The sequence below is a fragment of the Pelobates fuscus genome, chromosome 3 (assembly GCF_036172605.1).
Source record: "Pelobates fuscus isolate aPelFus1 chromosome 3, aPelFus1.pri, whole genome shotgun sequence".
Lineage (NCBI taxonomy): Eukaryota > Metazoa > Chordata > Amphibia > Anura > Pelobatidae > Pelobates > Pelobates fuscus.
Genome location: NC_086319.1, coordinates 362,762,340 through 362,785,886, shown reverse-complemented (window position 1 = coordinate 362,785,886; position 23,547 = coordinate 362,762,340). Strand labels below are relative to the sequence as shown.

The 23,547-nt window shown below is 42.4% G+C and overlaps 2 protein-coding genes across 8 annotated transcripts in view; both read right to left on the bottom strand.

The window, feature by feature from the left end:
* The window catches only part of CPEB1 (cytoplasmic polyadenylation element binding protein 1), a 57,877-nt gene extending 56,991 nt beyond the window's left edge, over window positions 1-886 (bottom strand). Inside the window, exon 1 of the mRNA XM_063449284.1 lies at window positions 774-886. Within this exon, the coding sequence (XP_063305354.1) occupies window positions 774-788 (15 nt within the window). The 5' untranslated portion in view covers window positions 789-886. The remainder of the gene's footprint in view (window positions 1-773) is intronic.
* An 8,109-nt stretch (window positions 887-8,995) lies between these two features.
* Window positions 8,996-23,547, bottom strand: part of AP3B2 (adaptor related protein complex 3 subunit beta 2) — a 62,279-nt gene continuing 47,727 nt past the window's right edge. For all 7 annotated transcript variants that reach the window (XM_063449277.1, XM_063449280.1, XM_063449278.1 and 4 more), the window contains 4 exons: window positions 22,142-22,226; window positions 21,233-21,330; window positions 20,690-20,828; window positions 8,996-10,635 (listed from right to left, as the gene is read on the bottom strand). In XM_063449277.1, coding sequence (XP_063305347.1) covers window positions 10,485-10,635; window positions 20,690-20,828; window positions 21,233-21,330; window positions 22,142-22,226 — 473 coding nt within the window. In that variant the 3' untranslated portion in view covers window positions 8,996-10,484. The remainder of the gene's footprint in view (window positions 10,636-20,689; window positions 20,829-21,232; window positions 21,331-22,141; window positions 22,227-23,547) is intronic.

Here is a 23,547-nt window from a genome sequence, read left to right as displayed (position 1 = left end):
AATGAATAGACATGCATTGGAAGTCACCATGTAAACATGTGACTATGGTGTCCACAACCCGAGCAGGAGACTCCCAATACATTTATACACAGCTCAAAGCTATCCAAGGGGTTTCCACTCCACACAGCCTTGTCTGCAGCATTGACAAGTAAACCCCGTAGTCCGTCTCAGTAATGGGAGACTAGCTGGATACATTTCAATAGATACAATCTTAGGAAGTGAATCCCATAACTGCCAGAGGCTGTACCTCATAGCACAGGGGAGCATTTTTATTTTATTTTAAAATGTTATCAAGCATGTGCCACAAATGGCATATAAGAGGGATTTATTGCTAAATGTTGGACCTAGCAAACCCTACCAGCCCTAGAGCCCTGCAGCTCCTTCCTGGAGCTCTGGAGCCTGAGACTCCACATGAAGTCAGTCATGCAATAATGCATGCACTATTGCAACCTAATTAAAATTCCAAATACGCAGCATTGCTCACAAATTCCAACTCTTACATCAGACAAGCTCTCTTTACACAATAATCACTTTATGCAGCAAGCCACCCTTCTTCCATGCACCATAATCACTTCACACATCAAACCAGCCTCCCTTTCTTGCACTATTACACCCAATATACCAACCCCCTTACCCTCATGCACCATGCAATCCCTCCTCTTACATCATTACCAAGTTTGGCCCAAACCAGACCCCCCTGACACCATTATAATAGCCTTATAACAAGAAATCAGCATTATCTGTCACTAACACTACCAGCCCATTATACTTACCAGAGGAAAAGCCATTGCACTGAGTAAGTCCAGGAGAGAGAGAAAACAGTTTAAAATAATAGTTAAATCCGACGTGTTATTATCTTTCGTTTATTTTACGGTTTGTAGTTTAGAATGTCATGATTGTTTTGCAACAGTTTACGGTCTACGCGAAGGCCCTATTTATAGCCACCGCCCCTAATCCGGCCGCTGCGGACACAAAGGGGGCTGATTGGCGGCACCTGGCCCCGGGATGCTGTCTAGGGAGTGTAGCCGAACTGCGAGAGGCGGCCAGAAACGTACACACTGAGCCCCTCAGCAGAGGGGAGGGGGAGAGATAAAGGACTTATTTATCGACTCTTTACCTTAGTGTTTATTTTTACCTCATATATAGTTGTATTATTTATTACATTGAAATGTTAGATAAAAAAAATAAATACATGTATATACATAAATTCAAATCCTGGGGCCACAGACAGCCCAAAACAGGTCCCATGCCTCACACTTTGGCATACCTCAGCAAATTTCAAATAAAGGAACATTATGTTTGCTGAAATAAAGTTTATTTTCAAAAACACAACAAAGAACATTGGCTCTGCATGTGAACTAACACATAATAAGGACAAGGAAATAGCATAAAAGACTAAAAGCAGGGGTAAAGGCCTAAAAAGGTATAATGACTGATTAGTTTCATCACCCCTTCCAAATCTGTAATTCCTTACCCTTCTTTTAGAAATCCAATATAGTTTGAAATAAATCATTGAGGGTAATAATAAAAAATGCACAGTGGTTACTTACTGTGCCTTATTAATGCAAAGTCAGGATTCTGGTGCTGGTCCCACAGTCCCATGTTCAGTAATTGCCACAGTGAACCCAGACAAGCCATGTGATGGAACATAAAAGTTCAATAAATTGTATTGTAAAGAGTAACAATGATACACTTTTTAAAACCTCAATATTAAAGGGACACTAGTCACCAAAACAACTTTATTTTAATGAAGCAGTTTTAGTGTATAGATTAAGTCCCTACAGTCTCCCTGCTCAATTCTCTGCCATTTAGGAATTACATCACTTTGTTTGTACACCTCTAGTCACACCTCATGGCATGTGACTTACACAGCCTTCCTAAACACTTCCTGTAAAGTGTCATCTAATGTTTATAATTCCTCTATTGTAAATTCTGTTTAATTTAGAATTTCTAGCTTTGTTAAAAGCTTCCTAGACCCTGCAGGAGCCTCCTTTATGTAATTAAAGTTCAATTTACAGAGCAGGAGATTAAAAAAAATGTAAAGTAAGTTACATCTGATTGAAACTGAAACCATTTTGTTTTCATGCAGGCTGTATCAGTTACAGTCAGGGGATGTGTCGGGAGCTGCAAAGATAGAAACAAAATTAATTTAACTCCTAAATGGCAGCGACTTGAGCTGTGAGACTGCAGGGGCATGATCTATACAGAAAAATCGCTTTATTGAGCTTAAGTTGTTTTGGTGCCTATAGTGTCTCTTTAAATTTGAATGCACAATATCAGTGATTGGATTGCACAATATCAGTGAATTCAGACAATCTCCAAAGGCAGATCCTTTGAAGTACCTTGTTTATTTATACAATACACAACATGGTAAAATAGCCCATCAAAACAGACCTTGTTTATGACAAGGGATTTGGATATAAAAATGCAAAAAAACAAAAAAATATAAAATCCCAAATTCCTGCACCTGAAAGAAGAAGGGGGAAAAAATAGAAAAATCTGGGTATAAAACCTAGATGGGCACTCACTGGATGGGTTTCGCGTCTACACCTGCTGAAAAATCCGTTCCAGTGCCCTTCTATGTTTGTTTGTTTGAAACATTCTTTATTTTATTCAGTTTTCAGATGTTGGTAAACAGATATACAATGCTGTAACAATATAACCATGTGTCAGCAGACAGTTCATCATTATGTAACAACAGTATAGTGCACCGCCTTGACCAGAAAACAGAAAGTTTATAGTTTGCGTTTGTTGGATCGAGATACAAATATCCGAATAATACATGTTTCCATGAAAATATTTCTATCTAAATCCGGCAGCATTTCATACATTTTGTGGTGTTACACTTTAGGATATTCTGGTTTAATTAAAGGTAGAGGTTTAGCCAGTTGAATAACTGATCAGTCAGGCTGTGCACATATCCCGTTTGTGGGTTCGTTATTGAATCAACAGCGTGTCCATGAGGTGGACCCCCATTTGGGTTGCTTGTCTGGAGACGCAACACATCGCGCTGACGCAACAAACAGGGGCATGGTAGGGAAGGGTAGGTGAAAAGGACAACTAGGTACAACAGTCGGAAACCTTGATGCTCGTGGTTGTGGCAGTGGGTTGTGGAGAAGCGATTGTGATGGTTATGTGAGTCACAGCCAGTCGTTACTCTGGTTGGAAGGGGAGGTGGGAAAGAGAATCAGGATTGAGTAACTATTTACAAATGAGTATGGTGTGGGTTATGGGTGTAGTGAGTAGTGTAGTTAGGTTGGTAAGGAAGGATCAAAGTAAGGATGGTAGAGAAGAGAAAGTGGAGGTGAAAAATAATGGAGGAGCCATCTGGATAACCACGGTGAGGGAGGAAAGTGGGTTTGGGGAGACTTGGGGTCCAGGGTCCCATGTGCAGCGTTCTAAGTGCATGACTAAGATAGTGCGGTCAATGGGGGTGATGTAATTTGAGGGCTGTATGGCTGTTCATCAACTATCAATCCATGGACCCCAAATTTTATGTAAGACCCTCGGAGGATCTAGGCCGTCAATCTATCCATATCAGTGGTTTCTCTGATTTTCCACTTCCGTATAAGTTGTTATACTTTTTCATGATGCCATGCACACTGTTTTTTTTTTTTTTTTAATTCTTTATTTTTCAGTGCATAGTGTACATAATACAGTGGTAAACATTAGGTATAAAACATGCTGTATGAGTTTAGAGGGTTAGCATTTGGTTCGTGCACTTTTTTTTTTATTTTTACAAGTTTGTGTAAGTCTAGGTAGCTTGTGTGATGCGGGCGTATGGAGTTCCTACGCTGACCTAAGGGTGATGCCTCATCATGTTTAGAGCGCCGGTGGAGGGGTGTTAAGCTGGATATTTGGCATGTGTGCCTGTGTACGTTTGTGAGGTGAGGCAGCGATGAGCGCATGTAGCAGTGCGGGCTTTGGTAGAATATGGTTGTTGTGTTGGCTGAGAGGGTGCGTATGATGTGCCGTAGCTGGGTCTATGCGCTGTGTATGTTCACTCCTAACCGAGAGAGTGGCGGGGGTCGGCGTGTGTGCAGGATTCTTGGGTCACCCATGGGATTATGTGTGGTGGGAGTGGTCGTTCCCTGTTGCGGGGAGGGTTGGTGTCATGGTGGTGTCCCCGGCCCTGGGCTGTGCGCCATGTTGCTAGCTAGCTCTTCCTTATTGAGCAATCTTGGTGGGTGAAGTAAAGTAAAGGGGAGAGAAGCACTGAAGTGTGAGTTAACATATAATAACTGAACCTATTGTTCTGAGCCTTGAGTCCTGAACAAGTGGTGTCATGGGAGAACTTGGAACCGTTGTGTTGGGTAAGTAAGTCCCTGTCCGGTTCTCCAAAGCCCTATGTCGGGTCGATTCTTGTGCTTGTTCCTGGTTCCGTCTCGTGTGTGCTCTCGGACCTCGGGACGAATGATGCTATGCGTTCTGGGTTCCAAGTGGTCGCGGCAGTGGAGGTTCTCTGGGGTTCACTGACCGCCAGGGGCGCCAGGTCTAACGCTGTCAGGAATGGTGCTGCTTCTTCAATCGTGGTGAGTGTGTGCAGGCTTCCGTTTCGGGTCACCGTCAGGGAACCGTTTGTTCCCCACCTGTAGTTTAGGTTTGCTGATCGGAGCTGGATTGTCACTGGTTGGAAAGTTTTTCACCACAGGAGGGTTGCTTTTGTTAAGTCCTGATAGAATGTCAGGACGGCCTCTTCGAAGTTTATCGGAGTTTTGCCTTTGACTGCTGCCATTATCTGTATTTTGTCTTGTGTAGTGAGGCATCTGAGAATGACGTCTTTTGGCATTTTGGTGGCTGCACTTGCTGGCCCAGGTAGGCGGTATATCCCCTCAGTTGACAGCTTTTTTGCCACTGCATGTGGCAGGATAGAGGCTAGTAGGCGCCTGACATAATGCGGTAGTTCGTCCGCGGAGATTGCCATTGGGACACCCCTTATTTTTATATTGGTGCGGCGGTGGCGGTCCTCCATGGCCGTCAACTGTGCAGATCTAGCTCGTTGTTGTGACCAAACTTGTTGAACTGAGTTTTGGAGCTCTGACACGTGCGATTGTATGTCCGAGATGTCTCTCTCGGAGGCCTGTACTCGGTCTGTAATGGCTTTCATATCCTGTTTGATAGGGGCGAGTTCCGTTGCCAGGATCTTGTGGAAGTCTGCCAGTAAGACCTTCAGGTCGTGTCTGGTCGTCGGTGCGGAGTCGGTGTGGGCCGCAGGTGTCGTCGGTTGTGCGGCCAGCGGGCGTTCGGGCCCTATCTGCTCAGTTGGGTAAGTGCGGGAGTCGGGCTGCGGGGTTGCCGCGAGCGCGGGTTTGGGCTGCGCGGGCCTCTGTAACATTGTCCCGATGTCTCTGCTGTCAGTCGACGTTTTCTGCGAGCGACGGCCCATTGCTGGCATTTGGGCCTGGGTGGCCGGTGAGGTCTGGGGATAGTCGTCCCTTACTTGTTGGGAGAGGAACGCCTCCAGGCTCGGGAGCGTCAACGCGGGGTAGGCCCCGATTTTCCGCCTCCGTCTAGGCTGGTGCGATGGTAGAAAGAAAGGCATCGATCGCCTCAGGAGGCGTTATGGAGTGTGCCTGTTGACTTTTGAGGGCTGGATGGGCTTTACTTTTCGGGATATTCTCGTTTTAGTAAGGTTGCTCGGAGGAGCTTGCAAGCATGGCGTCTGTTCAGGCTGGTGGTCAAGCTCCGCCCCCCCACACTGTTTTTTTAATGCTGAAACACTGTATATGAAAATTATTTTTTTTTTTTTAATAAAGCTTAAATGGAAAAAAAAACTGTGTAATCTAAGAAGTTCCATCAAAATGTAATACTGTCATTAAATGGCCTTTTTTTTCCACTCTAAAAAGGCAGAATATTTAAAGTACAAATTTTGACAGTCATTTTATTTCTGGAATCTAATCTATATCGTGACTTCACACTCTATTGTTATCCATATCTTCTTTCTCTGTGTTTTGTTCCCACTGTACGTAGGTAGGGTGTGCATAACTGAACACATAAATGCAATATATTGCCAATGTCAAAAATATGTTTTTTGTTTTTTTTTGTATATGTGAATTTACGCAGTACTTCAGAGGTAACAGTAATGCAGAATATATAAAAATTTTGCTACTAAATTCATAAAAATATGGCTACGTTACTATTACAAATCCACCATATTTTTTTGTTTGAGGACTGTATCCCACCACTGCATTCCAGATATATATAGAATTATGACGCTTCAATTACTCCTGTCTCATTGGAAAATGCGACTACCTTTAACGGACCATCCTATCCCTGGCAGAGTGTCAAATTACATCAGCTTCAGGACTATATGTTGAGCACTTAATGGCTGTCCATGGAGCCATCGACTCTTAGGGACCACATTTTCTGGTAGGTGTCACATGTATCATGAACAGAGGCAATGCGTTTCTCCATTGACTGTGCATGTCAAATTCTGGTTTCAATGCGCAGATACATAGGAATTGCATTAACATACATTTAATTACGTTGTTATTCTGACATTTTTAATAAAATGAGAATTCAAAGTGAATTTAAAATTTAAGGTCCAAGTAGAGAAATTGGAACAGGTCAATTATCAGCTATGCTTCTAGTTATGCTAATCTGAGGTGTAATTCATTTTAAATTCTCACTTTAATTAATAATCCTTTGAGACACACTTATACACCCAACATCTTTAGCTACTTAGAAAGAATGGAAAATATCAGGCACAGGAAATATGGACCCTAACGTAGGCAACCCCGGGGCATATGTGTCTCTTCTGAGAGTTAAACTGCAACCATAACTGTTATTTGACTACACCCTTTTCCTGTTTAAAATAACCCTTCTAAAGACTGAATAAATCTTACGTAGGATTATCGTAATGGTATAACATAGTGAATAAAAATGTAATTATATATTGTTTGCACATACAGTTGATGTGGTGTACATGAGGTTGCCAAATTGCAACACTTTAATTCCAGACCAGTTAGTATTTGTGCTTAATAATAGTAATAATAATATGAAATCAGCAGCATGTATATGGCCCATAGTCCTTGTAAATCCAAAACTCAGGGGTGATCTCGCTCAAGAGTTCTGAGACTCCATACTGTATGTTAATGGTCCCTGCTATATTAAGCATTTATTATTGTCTAGTCAGCTTTTACCAGAATGAAATATTAGCCGCTGCGTTTCCATCTGATGGGCATGTGACACATTAATCATATTTCAGTATTGGATCTCTCTAGGACCTGAGTGAAGACCTATTCGTTTTACCCAGAGTTCCTTGCACTGCATGGGTCTCTCCTACTAAAGCACTTGCATTAAGTTACATCATGCATTGCCACCGCCTTTAGGTAGTGTGTATATAACATATGTACTAAAATACATTCAGCAAAACAATCCAATTGCCCAGTTTCAAAGGGATTGGAGAAAGCTATGTCTGTAACCAGTACTGCATCCAGGTTGGGGCAATTTACTGGGCCTCAGCACATACATTTTCTCTGAAAAGACAGTGTTTACAGCAAAAAGCCTGAAGGTAATGCTTCTACTCACCAGAACAAATACAATACGCTATAATTGTTCTGGTGACTATAGTGTCCCTTAATAATAATAATTAATGCAATTAAATGTAATATAAACCAGGAACAACACATTTTATTTACACAAACTGATTTCTAACACGCATTTATTGTAGTTTAAAGACAAATTACTGGGAGTGTTATTGCTGTGGAGCTCTGGTATCAAGTCACACCAAGAACACTGAACTTCTACAAGAAAATGACATCATGATAGAAAAGAGGGACAGTCTTTATAGTAGCCACTTAGTCACAAACACTGGCCAAAGTTAGCATTCTAATTTTTATGTGTGAAAAATGCAAAAAAACGGATTTGAACGCTAATTTTGGCCAGTGTTTGTGACTAAGTTGCTACTAAAAAGACTGAACATACCCCATTTGCAATACCTTGGGTTGTCTACTTTTGCAAATGGTATGCCATCATGGGGTTAATTTTCCTTCCTGGGCTACTATACGCTCTCAAAGGCAACATAACCAATCTGGCGAGTTTTAACGTGCAAAAATGGAAACGCAAGTCTTATATTACACTCTGCAACTTTTGAAAACACCATAAAACCTGTACATCATGGGTACTGTTGTACTCGAGCGACTCCGCTGAACACAAATATTAGTGTTTCTAAACATTACAACTTATCACAACAATTATTATATTATTACTATATTAGTGTATAATTAAATTAAAAATTCAGTGAAAGTGCCGTTTGTGTGTGAACATCTTTGTTTTCCTGGCATTATATAGTTTTCCTTTAAATCACCCCAAATACATTAAATACATCATATATCACAAAAATACATGATGTATGCAATGTAAAATATTGAGATAAACTCACATTACCTCCGTTGCAGTGCTACAATCTACAGATATTCGTCGGTGTTATCCTTCATGTAACAACCTGCGGTCTGTCCTCAGCTCCCCCTCTGGTCTTCTTTCATTTGTCAATCTTAGGGAATCCTCCGTGATGCAGACAAACTGGCTTTATTAGCCACTATGCCGCGGTCTCAACGGAGTGACATCAGCACTCTGTTCTTATCATTCCTAGCCAGTGGTAGCAGCATTGGCTAGGGAGACTCCTTAGCAAACACCACACATGCACTGGGAGTGCAGAAGCACTGCCTGTGGGAAGTCTTTTATGCGCTCCCTTGTCAGCCAAATTATCTGCATTATTCTTTGCCGAACATTTGGTGAGAAGTGAGAAAAAGACCTAATTTTAAACAGTGTTTCTCCCAATCAATACATTTGCCAGCGAATCTGCTAGCACAATGTATAGATGAAATAGGATGCTCTGTAAAAAGAGCATTAGCAGTCTGGGGCATTAATGTCCCCTTTAACTCAGATGAATTCAAATGTGCTAGCAAGCATTCTGAAAATAAACAAACCCTACCTTTTTTCTTGGTTCCTCATGCAGCAGGTTTTTAATGGAGAAAAATAAAAGACAATATAATATTTTCACATTGATCTTTATTGATATATCTGCCTAATTATAATAAATATTGCTATGTATTTCCACTTACAAACAGCACAAGAAACTGGACAGAGGGGAGATATTTGCAAGCCACCCCGGAGGTGTCCACATTAAACAAGGAACTAATGTTTAGAATTTATTGATGTTTGTCACTTTAGTAGCTGGGGACAAAATACTGGCTGCTAGTGGAGTCATTGCACATAATGTCTCACAAGAGTAAACCTATACACTCAGGATTCTATTATGGATGGGCCAGGATCTCAGCATTCTATAATGGATAAAGTATGGATGCAGGCAACCCAGCTTAGCATCAAGTCAATCAAATAGATAAAATAAGGCCATTTAGCACATTTAGTTTGTAGTCAAACTTGACATAAATATAATAAATTTCAAAACATAATAAGCACTGTAATAACAGTGCTACATGGAGCCACATACATGATAATTAAGTATTCAATTCTGTTAAATGAACACTTTAACCTTAGGAATACAACTATGTATTCCTAACATTACAGTGGTACAGAGGCGATTTAGGTATACACCACTGTTAAAATAAGCTATTTTAATGACCTTATTCGGGGGCTCATGTGTGGCAAACTCCGCAATGCCCCTTTTAGCATCTCAGAATAGAAATCCTGGTCGTTGTCTCCATGCAGAACTTGAAGGCGCCAGACGTGAACCCTGCAATCTCTGCGGGACCGCATCAAGGAAACCCCTCTAGTGGCTCTCTGACAGCCACTAGAGGTGACGTTAGGCAGCAGTGATAATACTGCCGTTTGTCGGAAAAGGCAGTGTTTACATTGCTGAGACTGCAGAACTAAAGCTGGCGAATGTAAAATGTTTAACTCCAGAAAGTTCTCTAGCACAAGTGGATCCAGTTGGAAAATAAAATGTATTGAAAAAAGCTTTTTTTGATTGAAAAAAATTAAATCTATTGAAATAAAACCTAAAGCTCACATCAGCAGATAGTGTGATCTATAGGTTGCTGTGAACTTGGCTTCATTTTACTGCTTTTCAATACATTTTGTTGATGTTTTTCTGGATCTACTTGGGTGGGTTACCATACTTTTGCAGCGGGGGGTTCGCCTATTAGGCAGTTTCAGTTCTGTCTGCATGTATGATAAATATCAGACCATATATGGGCTTGTTTCCGAGGCATATACTTCTACATACAGCTATATTCCTTTTATTTGGGAATGGGATCAAAGTTTCACAAACTATATCCATTATGATATACTGACGCACAGGCCTATATAATCTAACAGTTTAGTTATTTTAGGGAAGAGGAAAGTCTTGAAAGCAGCCTAGAATGGAGTTATATCTTCATGGGGAGAAGGATGACAAAATTCACTGTTTATTAGTTTCATGGCTAACATCTTCCAGTTGTCTGTATCACTTGGTCTGTATCACTTGATTAGATGCCAAGCCGGTACTTCAAGTTATATTGTGCCACTGTATCTCCTTAGTCTCACTGGGTCAATGCCTGAACAATGTCCTTGGCCAACATAGTTCCTATCACCATCTTCTCACTGTTAATAGTCAGCAGAGATGCAGACACGTCCTTCAGAGTTAACGTCACCAGGACCAGGGTTCCACTTGTTACAGTCTTGGCTGCAAACCTGCAGATAACAGAAATGTCATTACATACAACCATGGAATTGTAAGACATTCTTACTGAACTGGTCTAATACTATCCTATTCAACCTCTAAATTGGCTCGGCATTTATAATTTCAACCTAGACCACAACCATGCCTTAATTAATGATCCCACAGTCAATAAGCTCTATACTATGCTTACCCCAATACGCCATGACAGCATACACAATATCAGGTTAATTTTAGTTTATGCTATTCTACCCATCGAAAAGAAGTAATAGTTCCCCAAGACTTTTTAACATTAGAAAAACAACTCACTAAAATAGTGTCCCCCTCATTCCCTAGTCTTCCACGATATATTTGCTGCTTAATAAACAATATTATTTTTTAGTTTAGGATTATATTTAGATGTCATCAATTATGAAATTATCCCTTCTGTAGATAGTTTTTAGTAGTTTCCCTTGTGTTTCCACACAGCAGAATGAGTCATGGCAAGAGGAAATCACACGATAACCCAATCTCCAGTCCCTGAGAGCACAATGATTGTGTTCTTTGTTACCAAAAGAGACAGCACGTTTCCACATAGCGACAGTAATCACTGTAATCGGTCAGTGAAGGAAGATTGTCTGCACTCCCTATATCTGCCCACTGCCTGGGCACGTCTTGTTTGCCTTAGGATAGTCCTTGTGCCATCCTTGTCATTGTCTATGGGAATCATGGGATTCCCTATCATTCATGAAGAACCTGCCTGAACATTTAAATTAGGACTACTGGACCAGCTTTGCGAATCCTCGTTGTAGTGCCACTTACATTTGCTTTAAAGGAACACTATAAGGTCAGGAATACAAACATGCATTCCCGACCCTATAGTGTTAAGGACACTACCTAGCCGCCCTGCCCCTCCCCCCACCCACTCAAATATAGTCAAATCTTACCTTTACCCCAGTCTGCTGGTGCTGCCTCTGCCCCTGATCTGCCTCCTTGTCTGACATCATCAGAAGTGCTGAACTCAGCCAATCACAATGCTTTCCCATAGGAAAGCACTAGATTGGCTGAGATTGTAAATTCTGATGATCTCTGTAGCGGAGAGCTGATTTCTCACAGCTTAACTCCACCAATATATGCAGGATGCAGGAACAAGTAATACATCCAAGAGAATATCCAGCACAATCAGCAATAAAATCCAATAATATCCCATCACTTTTCCCAATCACTGGAAGACACACAGTATCAGGAGTAGAACCAGGGCCGCCATCAGGGGGTGACAACCATGACGGTTGTCACGGGCCCGGCGGCCCTGGGGGGCCCGGACTGCTCTGGCAGTCCTGGGCCCCACTTTCCCTCCCTGCACACATAGATAGCGAATATCGCGATCTATGTGTGCAGCCGCGGGCCCCCCGGCTTCCCTGTTACCGCAGAGGGGGCCCAGGCAGCGCACAGACTCTTCTCCTCTCGTTTCTGCTAATAACTCTCGCGAGACCCGGTTGCCATGGCAACGCTCCGCGGGTCTCGCGAGAGTTATTGGAGGAGAGAGAAGAGGAGAAGCTGTGTGCTGCCTGGGCCCCCTCTGCGGTAACAGGGAAGCCGGGGGGCCCCACCATGCCACCGGACCACCAGGGATGGAAACTCCCCCCTCCCTAGACACAGGTAAGCAGGGAGGGGGGAGAAACAATTTAAATAAATGTAATTTTTTTTTATTATTATGTTAAAATGCCCCTCCTCCCCCTCACCCCAGATTGCAAATTTACACACATACACTGACACAACACACACACACTGCATACACTGACACAACACATACACTGACACAACACACACACTGCATACACTGACACAACACATACACTGACACAACACACACTGCATACACTGACACAACACACACACACACACACACACTACATACACTGACACAACACACACACTGCATACACTGACACAACACACACACACACACTACATACACTGACACAACACACACACTGCATACACTGACACAACACACACACTGCATGCACTGACACAACACACACTGCATACACTGACACAACACACACACTGCATACACTGACACAACACACACACTGCATACACTGACACTGCATACACTGACACAACACACTCTGCATACACTGACACAACACACACACACACTACATACACTGACACAACACACACACTGCATACACTGACACAACACACACACTGCATACACTGACACAACACACACACACTACATACACTGACACAACACACACACTGCATACACTGACACAACACACACACTGCATACACTGACACAACACACACACTATACACACACTATATACACTAACACAACACACACACACACACTATATACACTAACACAACACACACACACTATATACACTAACACAACACACACACACTACATACACTGACACAACACACACACTGCATACACTGACACAACACACACACTGCATACACTGACACAACACACACACAAACACACACACACTATATACACTAACACAACACACACACACTACATACACTAACACAACACACACTACATACACTGACACAACACACACACACACACACTACATACACTGACAAAACACACACTACATACACTGACACAACACACACACTGACACACTGACACAACACACACACTACATACACTGACACAACACACACACTACATACACTGACACAACACACACACTGCATACACTGACAACACACACACACACACTACATACACTGACACAACACACACACACTGCATATACTGACACAACACACACACACACACACACTATATACACTAACACAACACACACACACTACATACACTGACACAACACACACACTGCATACACTGACACAACACACACACAAACACACACACACTATATACACTAACACAACACACACACACTACATACACTAACACAACACACACTACATACACTGACACAACACACACACACACACACTACATACACTGACAAAACACACACTACATACACTGACACAACACACACACTGACACACTGACACAACACACACACTACATACACTGACACAACACACACACTACATACACTGACACAACACACACACTGCATACACTGACAACACACACACACACACTACATACACTGACACAACACACACACACTGCATATACTGACACAACACACACACACACACACACTATATACACTAACACAACACACACACACTACATACACTAACACAACACACACACACACACTGCTTACACTGGCACAACACACACACACACACTGCTTACACTGGCACAACACACACACACTACATACACTGACACAACACACACACTGCATACACTGACACGACACACACACACTGCATACACTGACACAACACACACACTACATACACTGACACAACACACACACTACATACACTGACACAACACACACACTACATACACTGACACAACACACACACTGCATACACTGACACAACACACACACTGCATACACTGACACAACACACACTCTGCATACACTAACACAACACACACTGCATACACTAACACAACACACACTCTGCATACACTAATACTGCATACACTAATACAACACACACTGCATACACTAACACACACACTGCATACACTAACACAACATACATACTGCATACACTAACACAACACACACTGCATACACTAACACACACAGTGCATACACTAATACAATACACACACTGTATTCACTAATACAACATGCACTCTGCATACACTACACACTAACCCACTCACTGCATCCACTATACTGACACACACTCTGCATTCGCTACATATTAACACACTCTGCTTTCACTACACTAGCACACTCTCTGCATCCGCTACACACTAACACACTCTCTGCATTCACTACACATTAACACACTGCATCCGCTACACACTAACACACACTCTGCATCCGCTACACACTAACACACTCTCTGCATTCACTACACATTAACACACACTCTGCATTCACTACACATTTACACACACTCTGCATTCACTACACATTTACACACACTCTGCATTCACTGCACTAACACACACACACTGACATACTCTGCATTCACTACACACTAACACACACTCTGCATTCACTAAACTATGCACACACTCTGCATTCACTAAACTATGCACACACTCTGCATTCACTATACTGACACACACTCTGCATTAACTGTACACACAGCATCCACTACACAAACATCCTGTATTCACAGTACACACACTACATCCACCACAAATTGAAACACTCTGCATTCACTATACACAGACACTGCGTCTAATACACACACTGCATCCACTACAGACACTGCATCCACTAAACACATTTCATCTAGTACATACAAACACACACTACATCACTGTACACACACTACATCCACTACTCAAACACACTTTGCGTTCACTATACACACTGCATCCGCTACACAAACACACCCTCTGCATTCACTACACATTAACACACTGCATCCGCTACACACTAACACACACTCTGCATCCGCTACACACTAACACACTCTCTGCATTCACTACACATTAACACACACTCTGCATTCACTACACATTAACACACACTCTGCATTCACTACACATTTACACACACTCTGCATTCACTACACATTTACACACACTCTGCATTCACTGCACTAACACACACACACTAAATGCATTACACTGACACACTCTGCATTCACTACACACTAACACACACTCTGCATTCATTACACACTAACACACACTCTGCATTCACTAAACTATGCACACACTCTGGATTCACTATACTGACACACACTCTGCATTAACTGTTCACACAGCATCCACTACACAAACATCCTGTATTCACTGTACACACGACATCCACCACAAATTGAAACACTCTGCATTCACTATACACAGACACTGCGTCTAATACACACACTGCATCCACTACAGACACTGCATCCACTAAACACATTTCATCTAGTACATACAAACACTACATCCACTACACAAACACACACTACATCACTGTACACACACTACATCCACTACTCAAACACACTTTGCGTTCACTATACACACTGCATCCGCTACACAAACACACACTCTGCATTCACTGCACAAACAGTATCTAATACACACAAACACTACATCCATTACACACATTCTAATTCACTTCCACTATACACACCACATTCAGTCCCGCATCATTGTCAGCGGACTAGGTAGGGCGTGGGCGGGCCCGGGAGGGAGGGGGTGGGGGGGGCCCAGACCTTGTGCTTTGTCAGGGGCCCCAAAATTTCTGATGGCAGCCCTGAGTAGAACTGAAGTTTAATTCCTACCAACCTTCTTTTAAAGCATTATCCCATGCAAGGGAGGGATTCACATCAATTATACAGTACACCAATCACATAGACGTTACCTCCCACACATCCCCTCCCCTTAGCTTAACAGTTAACACAATTATAATGTACATGCTTTTCCCCAATTCCTGGATGCACCCCAAATATGGTAGGTACACCTTTAAATATTTCCCCCTGGTAGCCCTGATCTGGGTGAGGAACATATCCAAAAGTCACCCAGATCAGACCAGGGGTTCGGGAGTTATAGGAAGGTAAAGTTTTGACCGACCGCATGGGTAAGGTAGCCGAAAATAGTTCCATAAGATCTGGCCCTGCGGTTGGTCTCAGTTCGTGTATATAACTGGATGAAAATACCGAATAAAATAGCTGTTGCTTGCCTTCATTTGAATCCCCTTGTTCGTATGAATATTTCTACCGAACAGCGGCCCGTTCAGTAGTTTCGGCACAAATCCATTGAAGTCTGGAGGTCTCAGCGGTGTTTGCCTAGTCGAGTGTCCGATTTTAGTTCCAGACACTCGACGGCAAAACACCGCTGTTCGGGAGTTTAAGATGGCCGCCGCCACGTGTTCGTGTCACGAATGGCGGCCACCCAGAGGACAAAGAACCCACTACACGCAGGGCCAATTACCCGTTCGCTACATTGTTGCAAACGGTAATTGGAGGCACACTTACTACTGGGGTGGTCTGACTGTTCGGTAGTTTCACTCTCATAATAACTGGAGTGATTCTACCGAACAATCAGACGAATGCTGCATACAAGGTGAATACATAATACATGAAAATATATTAAAAGACACACATTTTGCTGCATAAGGTATATGGTCCGGTGTACTCTGGCATAGGACCCCATCCGCTTCAATCTCAGCCAAGGAGGCGGGCCGGTGGATGGAGCCAAGTGCTGCCCTGGCCAATCAGCATCTCTACATAGAGATAAATTGAATCAATGCATCTCTACGAGGAAAGTTCAGTGTCTGCATGCAGTGCACACTGTGCAGCAATGACCCAGGAAGCACCTCTAGCAGCCATCTGAGGAGTGGCCACTGAAGGTATTCCTATGCTGTAATATAAACACTGCTTTTTCTCTGAAAAGTCAATGTTTACTGTAAAAAGCCTGCAGGGACTGACTATACTCATCAGAACAAATACAATAATCTGTAGTTGTTCTCGTGACTATAGTGTCCCTTTAAGATTGTTTATTTTGTATCTTGAGCATCATTTCACAAGGTAGATTAAATGACAATGCTCTGGTTAAAGTCAGCATTATATAATCAGAAAACTGCTGATTTAGTCCAAATGAAAACCTTTTAGCAGACATATCAGCATTCTGGTATGTTTGCTTTTGTTTCTTGTAGCTATCTGTTTTCCTATCAGTTACTGTAAACATGAGGTTTACTTAATACCATAAAGTTAAAGCACACTTGGCAATGAGAAGACCAATAGGCTCAACACAGTAAAAGTGAATAAGACTGAAGTATAAAATATGCAAAGAAAACTAATCTGATGTATTTCACAGCAGTAAACCAAAACCACCCAAGAACACACCATGCACTACCTTAGGCATACGGGCTTTGCCGCTGGAAGTTCTCTGCGACTGTTAAACAACAAATTCACATATCAGCATTTTCAGATATTCAATATCTATGTGTTGCTGTATTAATTGTTAAAATATTTGCAATAATTAAAGCGTTACTATAGGTTACCTTTTTGTGACATTGTGACATTAGCTTTATAATGTCCTATTGGGCACTACTGGTCTTTTCCACCTTCTTATTTCATTCAAAACTCGATTAAATGTATTACTAACCTTAAATCCAGTGCTGACGACAAGTCATTTTTGCACAGAATTGACACTAAACAGCCCGGAAAAGAGAAGGCTGCCTAGGTCACCAGTGGCGTATTCTGGTTTTGTGCTGCCCTAGACATGACAAAACTCAGCATCCCCTAACCCCCTTCCAAATTTCTCTTCCTGACAGACACACACTCTCACATACACTCACTGACAGATACACACTCACTGACAGACGCACACCCACTCAGTGTCAGACACACACACACACACACACACGGAGACACACATATACTCACTGACAGATACACACTGACAAACACACATACACACTCACTGACAGACATATGTGTCTCAGACATACACACACATTAACACATTAAGTGAAGGAGTGGGTTCAATAAAATTGCCTGGTTTGTACCTTGGAGTGCCTGGACCTCTCTTCTATTTAATACACACATTAACTGACAGACACACACACTAACAGACAGACACACACACACACTAACACACTCATTAACAGTCACACACTAACACACACACACACTTTTACAAAATGTTTACATTTCAATCCACCCAGCCTCCCTACCTTTGGGAGTGCTGGATTGGATTCTTCCCTGGGGTCCAGTGGGGCTGCTGATGGCTGGGCTGGCATGCATGTCATATTCCGGCTCCGGCATCAGTGCGGTGCGCGCGAGGGAGCCGAGCAGGGGAGAGCTCAGGGGAGAGTGCTCCCACGCCGCCCACCTACATCAGTGCATACCAGCCTTGGGGGGCCCTGAGGAGGCCAGCTGGCCAGCTCCTGGGCACCCCAGGACAAGAGGCTGGCAAGGCATTTGCCTGAGCGTTTGGGGTGGATTTTTTTGCTGCCCCCCTGAAAGTGCCGCCCAAGTCAAATGCCTTGTCAGTCTCGCGGTAGATACAGCACTGTACGTCACGGGTGCCTGTGGTGTAACAAAAGTGCAAATGTCTCTGGATATACAGCATTTCAGCAGAAAGATTGCACAGATTCCTACCACCATTACTAGACTTCTAAAAGCAGAAACAGCCATGATGGTTGGAGTAACCCGTTAATGGTTTAATGAAGATATTAAAAAAAACAAAAAAACTTTATGTTTTACCGGACAAATAATTTTCTTCCTGAATGATGAGAGACCATGAGTTGTAAAATATTAGATAAAACACGGGCTAAAAAGATATGGTGGGATAAGCCCCATAATGCAATGCTTCAGCACACTCGTCCATCTTTAGCCTCTCCTCCTCTCTCTTCTCAGTTCTACATAGACCGGTAGCCAGTCAGAGGAGAAGGAAAATAAGGAATAAAACAGCAAAGCACGCAGGGCAGTTGAAGCACATGCCTAGGCCCTCAGCACTCATGGGCTCTCAGCAAATCCGAAAATAAATTAATTTACCAGGAAACACAAACATTTTGTTTTCCCTCCTTAGCGAGATAGCTACCACCACAGTAGAATGAGCAGTAACCTTTATCTGAGGCATAAGCCTTCTAAATCATGTACTTTAGCCAAGTGGGAAGAGTGATGGCTGAAGTCTTTTTGTTGTTGTGTGGTTCAGAAAAATTAACAAACAAGGAAGAACACTTCCTAAATGGCCTAATGGCCTCAACATAATAAAGTCCGAGGGAGCTTGGCTAAAACCGTTTTACCTTTTTTTGTTTTTATGTCAGAAAACCCCCAGATATTAAAGGTGATGTGCTCAGGCCTGGCTTAGCAGGGAGACCACATGTGCCTGGTAAGGGATAAGTGAGGATTATGGGTGTTTCTGTTTCCTCAGGTTAGGAGGACGACTTGGGGATCTCACCATCCATGGATAGAAAATAAAAAAAAAATTCTACCAATAAACACTTTTTTTAAGGATTAATATGAAAAAATAACACAAAAATAGATGATCAGATTAGCATAAGAGATAACACACAAAAAAATGTCAACACTTGTCACCTCTGCAATTTGTTTCTTATTAAATTCATAGGTTTTTCCTAATAAAATACATAAGTTTGTAAGATATCAGAATTATTACATAAGGACTAGTAACTCCATGAGATGCTTCTGTGTGTATGGTTACCTTTTTAATTGCTGATTTTATACACTCTCCTAACCAGCTAACTTGGATCAAATGGAAGTTTAGCAATTATGCAAATCATGTTTCTTACACCTTAAGTGTTTGGTGAGTTAAAAACTGAAAAAACAGCATGCAGGCAATGCAAGTTCTAAGAGTTATGATGTTAGGGAGAGATTTATCAAAATATCAGATCAAGTGATGCAAAGTTCTAATAGTGTACTAGTCATCATGGAAACCAATGGAATCCACCAATTGGTGATTGTGTCATTTTACAATTTGCACCACTCTTCTAATCACAACACCTTTATAGATATTCTCCTAAAATGTTATTGCTTTAAGAAACTATCTGCATATTTAAATCCACATGGTTGTTTAATATGGCTATTTACTCTCCATCATGGTACTAGTAGGGAGCGTTAATTTTCAGACACAGGCCGGCTGAGGAGCTGGGAAAGAACTGGTAACGTACGTACAAGTAGCAGCCACTTGGTGGCATTAGATATGTGGATTAATAAAGGTAAATGCAGGTACAGCAACTCACTCTGTTAAGTAATGTTCAATTCGTGTATGTTCATTGTTTTGTCACTCAAAATTTGAGTAACCTGGCTCATAGACATATCTTAGTTCAGGTTGATCAGATGATCACATAGAAGATCCATTGCCTGCAGTAACGTGGGCATTAAGCATCTTCCTTTAGATGCATCTAATAAATGATGTATATCATATTTTATATATAGATATGAAGACCCATGTCTGTCTAGACACAACTTTGCTTTAATCTGTTGATGGAAACACATGTTGACAAGGCTCTTCTTCCTTACCTGTATTCTTTATCGGCACCGCATGGCACACGGTTCATATTAGCAACTGATATGACCCTCTGGACGATGATGTGGTCACTATTACACTTTGCTGACAATGACAATCTCTCTGTGATCTCATTCATTCCCGTCAGTTTACCTGAGTCATAGGAATGCACTATTAGTCACTCCATGAAATACAATATCTAATATCTACTGTAGGCAGATACTCCTTATTACTGCATTTTACTGCTAAGCATGAGTAACTTATTCCTCATTTAGTGCATGAATTAGCATTAAGTGTGTGCACTGGGGATGGCCACGTGGTAGATACCCACCTGTTACATAATTACAACTCCCATCATTCTTTAGCAGTATTAAAGTAATTCTTCCACAGTTGGGGATTTAACTTTCTGCCATACTTGGGGTACAGCTATTGTGAAGAAGAGAATGTGTCTGCTGGTCTGCCCATCTTTCCCATGCTATATGTTCTCTCTATCATTATTTCCCGTCTCCCTCTTTACTCACAGTCGGGATTCACCCAATACACGACACACAACTTACCCTGCTCTCTCTTAAACTCATTTTCACTCATAAAGACAGGCTCCATCAATTCTCCCACAGGTGGCTGGATATTCACAAAGAATTTCCGTGTGTGTGTGCTGGAAAGGAAGAGTCACGGTAAATAGGCCATAAAGACATGTAATTATATGATCTGGTCCTATAACTGGGAACTTAACAAAACCCTAACAATCTTTAAATCCCCATAATAACCTGTCTTGCAGGGTCTGTATAGTGCCCAGGGACATTACTAGGTTTCAAACTGTGGATGCTATCTGGCCCTTCACCCCACCCTTTAATGACTCTTACTCTCTCCAGACCTCATTCCTTTGATAACTACCTAGACTTAGGGCAGTGGCCTTTTCTTCCCACTTCCTATAAGCTGCATCAAGGAAATTGGATTAACTAAATGAATTAAAGCTAATTCAGTTGCCATTCAGTTGTGAATGGCTGAATCAGCCTAGGTAGAAAAAAGATGAACCTATTTTAACAGAATAACAGTCAAACAGATTTATACCTTAAATAACTGAATGTTAGCAAACTACATGGCGTTTGGCTGCCTTTCAGTACTCACTGTCTGTGGCTATTTCCCATTATATAAAAATATAAAAGCTGTAATCACACAAGTGGACACACAAACAGAAATACTACAATACAAGTAGAGGCAGACTATGGGTATAGCCACACATGAGAGGCTCATCATATCACCAAATCAGTACAGACTATGAACTCAGTATCTGGCTGCGTGGTTTCTACAATCTGCTCTAGCACACCTACATTTTAGTAAAAGGGCATGGTATCTACAGTAAATCCTGACAGTTTTCTGGTACTCAGATATCAGAGCGTTGAATCCTTACAGCCCAGACCTGCGTGAATGAGATATTAAAAGGGGATTATGATATGGTCTCTTACCAAAGCTGGAAGTTGGCGGTCTGGGTGGAATCGCAGAAGTCAATGCCCATTGTAACCGTGACGCAGTCTCCAGGAGCTAGGGATTCTGGAAAAAAGAATGTTGAGAGAAAGTAGAAACAAGTTGTCTTGAGAAGTCATGTTACATGAGATATGATTAGAATACTACAAAACAAAACTATCACTCTACCGCTAAGAACATTTAATACTACAATTATCTCTGTCCTCTATAGGAAAAAACTCATACATACAAACACTTTGGAGTTTGTTCAGTAAACACCAAACTGCAGCGAATAAAAAGACCGAAATGTACAATATAGGCAGTAGATAATTTGGAAAAACTGACAGATATATGGTCACAGCCAGGCTATTTTATCCCAAATTTTACAATTACCGTATATACTCGAGTATAAGCCGACCCGAATATAAGCCGAGGCCCCTAATTTTTCCCCAAAAAACTGGGAAAACGTATTGACTCGAGTATAAGACTAGGGTGGGAAATGCAGCAGCTACTGGTAAATTTCTAAATAAAATTAGATCCTAAAAAAAATATATTAATTGAATATTTATTTACAGTGTGTGTATAATGAATGCAGTGTGTGCGTATGAGTGCAGCGTGTGTGCGTATGAGTGCAGCGTGTGTGTATGAGTGCAGTGTGTGTGTGTATGAGTGCAGCGTGTGTATGAGTGCAGCGTGTGTATGAGTGCAGCGTGTGTATGAGTGCAGTGTGTGTGTGTATGAATGCAGTGTGTGTGTGTATGAATGCAGTGTGTGTGAGTGCAGTGTGTGTGTATGAGTGCAGTGTGTGTGTGTATGAGTGCAGTGTGTGTGTGTATGAGTGCAGTGTGTGTATGAGTGCAGTGTGTGTATGAATGCAGTGTGTGTATGAATGCAGTGTATGAATGCAGTGTGTGCAGGGCCGGTGCAAGGATATTTGCCCCCCCCCATATGTCCTGACCTCCCCTCCTCCTCCCTCAGTGGTCCTTACCTCCCCACCCCCGTGTTCCTTCACCCCCCTCCCACAGTGGTCCTGACTCACCCCTCCCCTAGTGGTCCTTACCCTCCACTCCACTAGTGGTCCTTACTTCCCCCTCCCCTAGTGGTCCTTACTTCCCCCTCCCCTCCCCTAGTGGTCCTTATCCCCCCCTCCCTCCCATAGTGGTCCTTATCCCCCCCTCCCTCCCATAGTGGTCCTTATCCCCCTCCCTCCCATAGTGGTCCTTATCCCCCCCTCCCTCCCTCCCATAGTGGTCCTTATCCCCCCCTCCCTCCCATAGTGTTCCTTTTCTCCCCCCCTCCCTCCCATAGTGGTCCTTATCCCACCCCCCTCCCTCCCATAGTGGTCCTTATCCCCCTCCCTCCCATAGTGGTCCTTATCCCCCCCTCCCTCCCTCCCATAGTGGTCCTT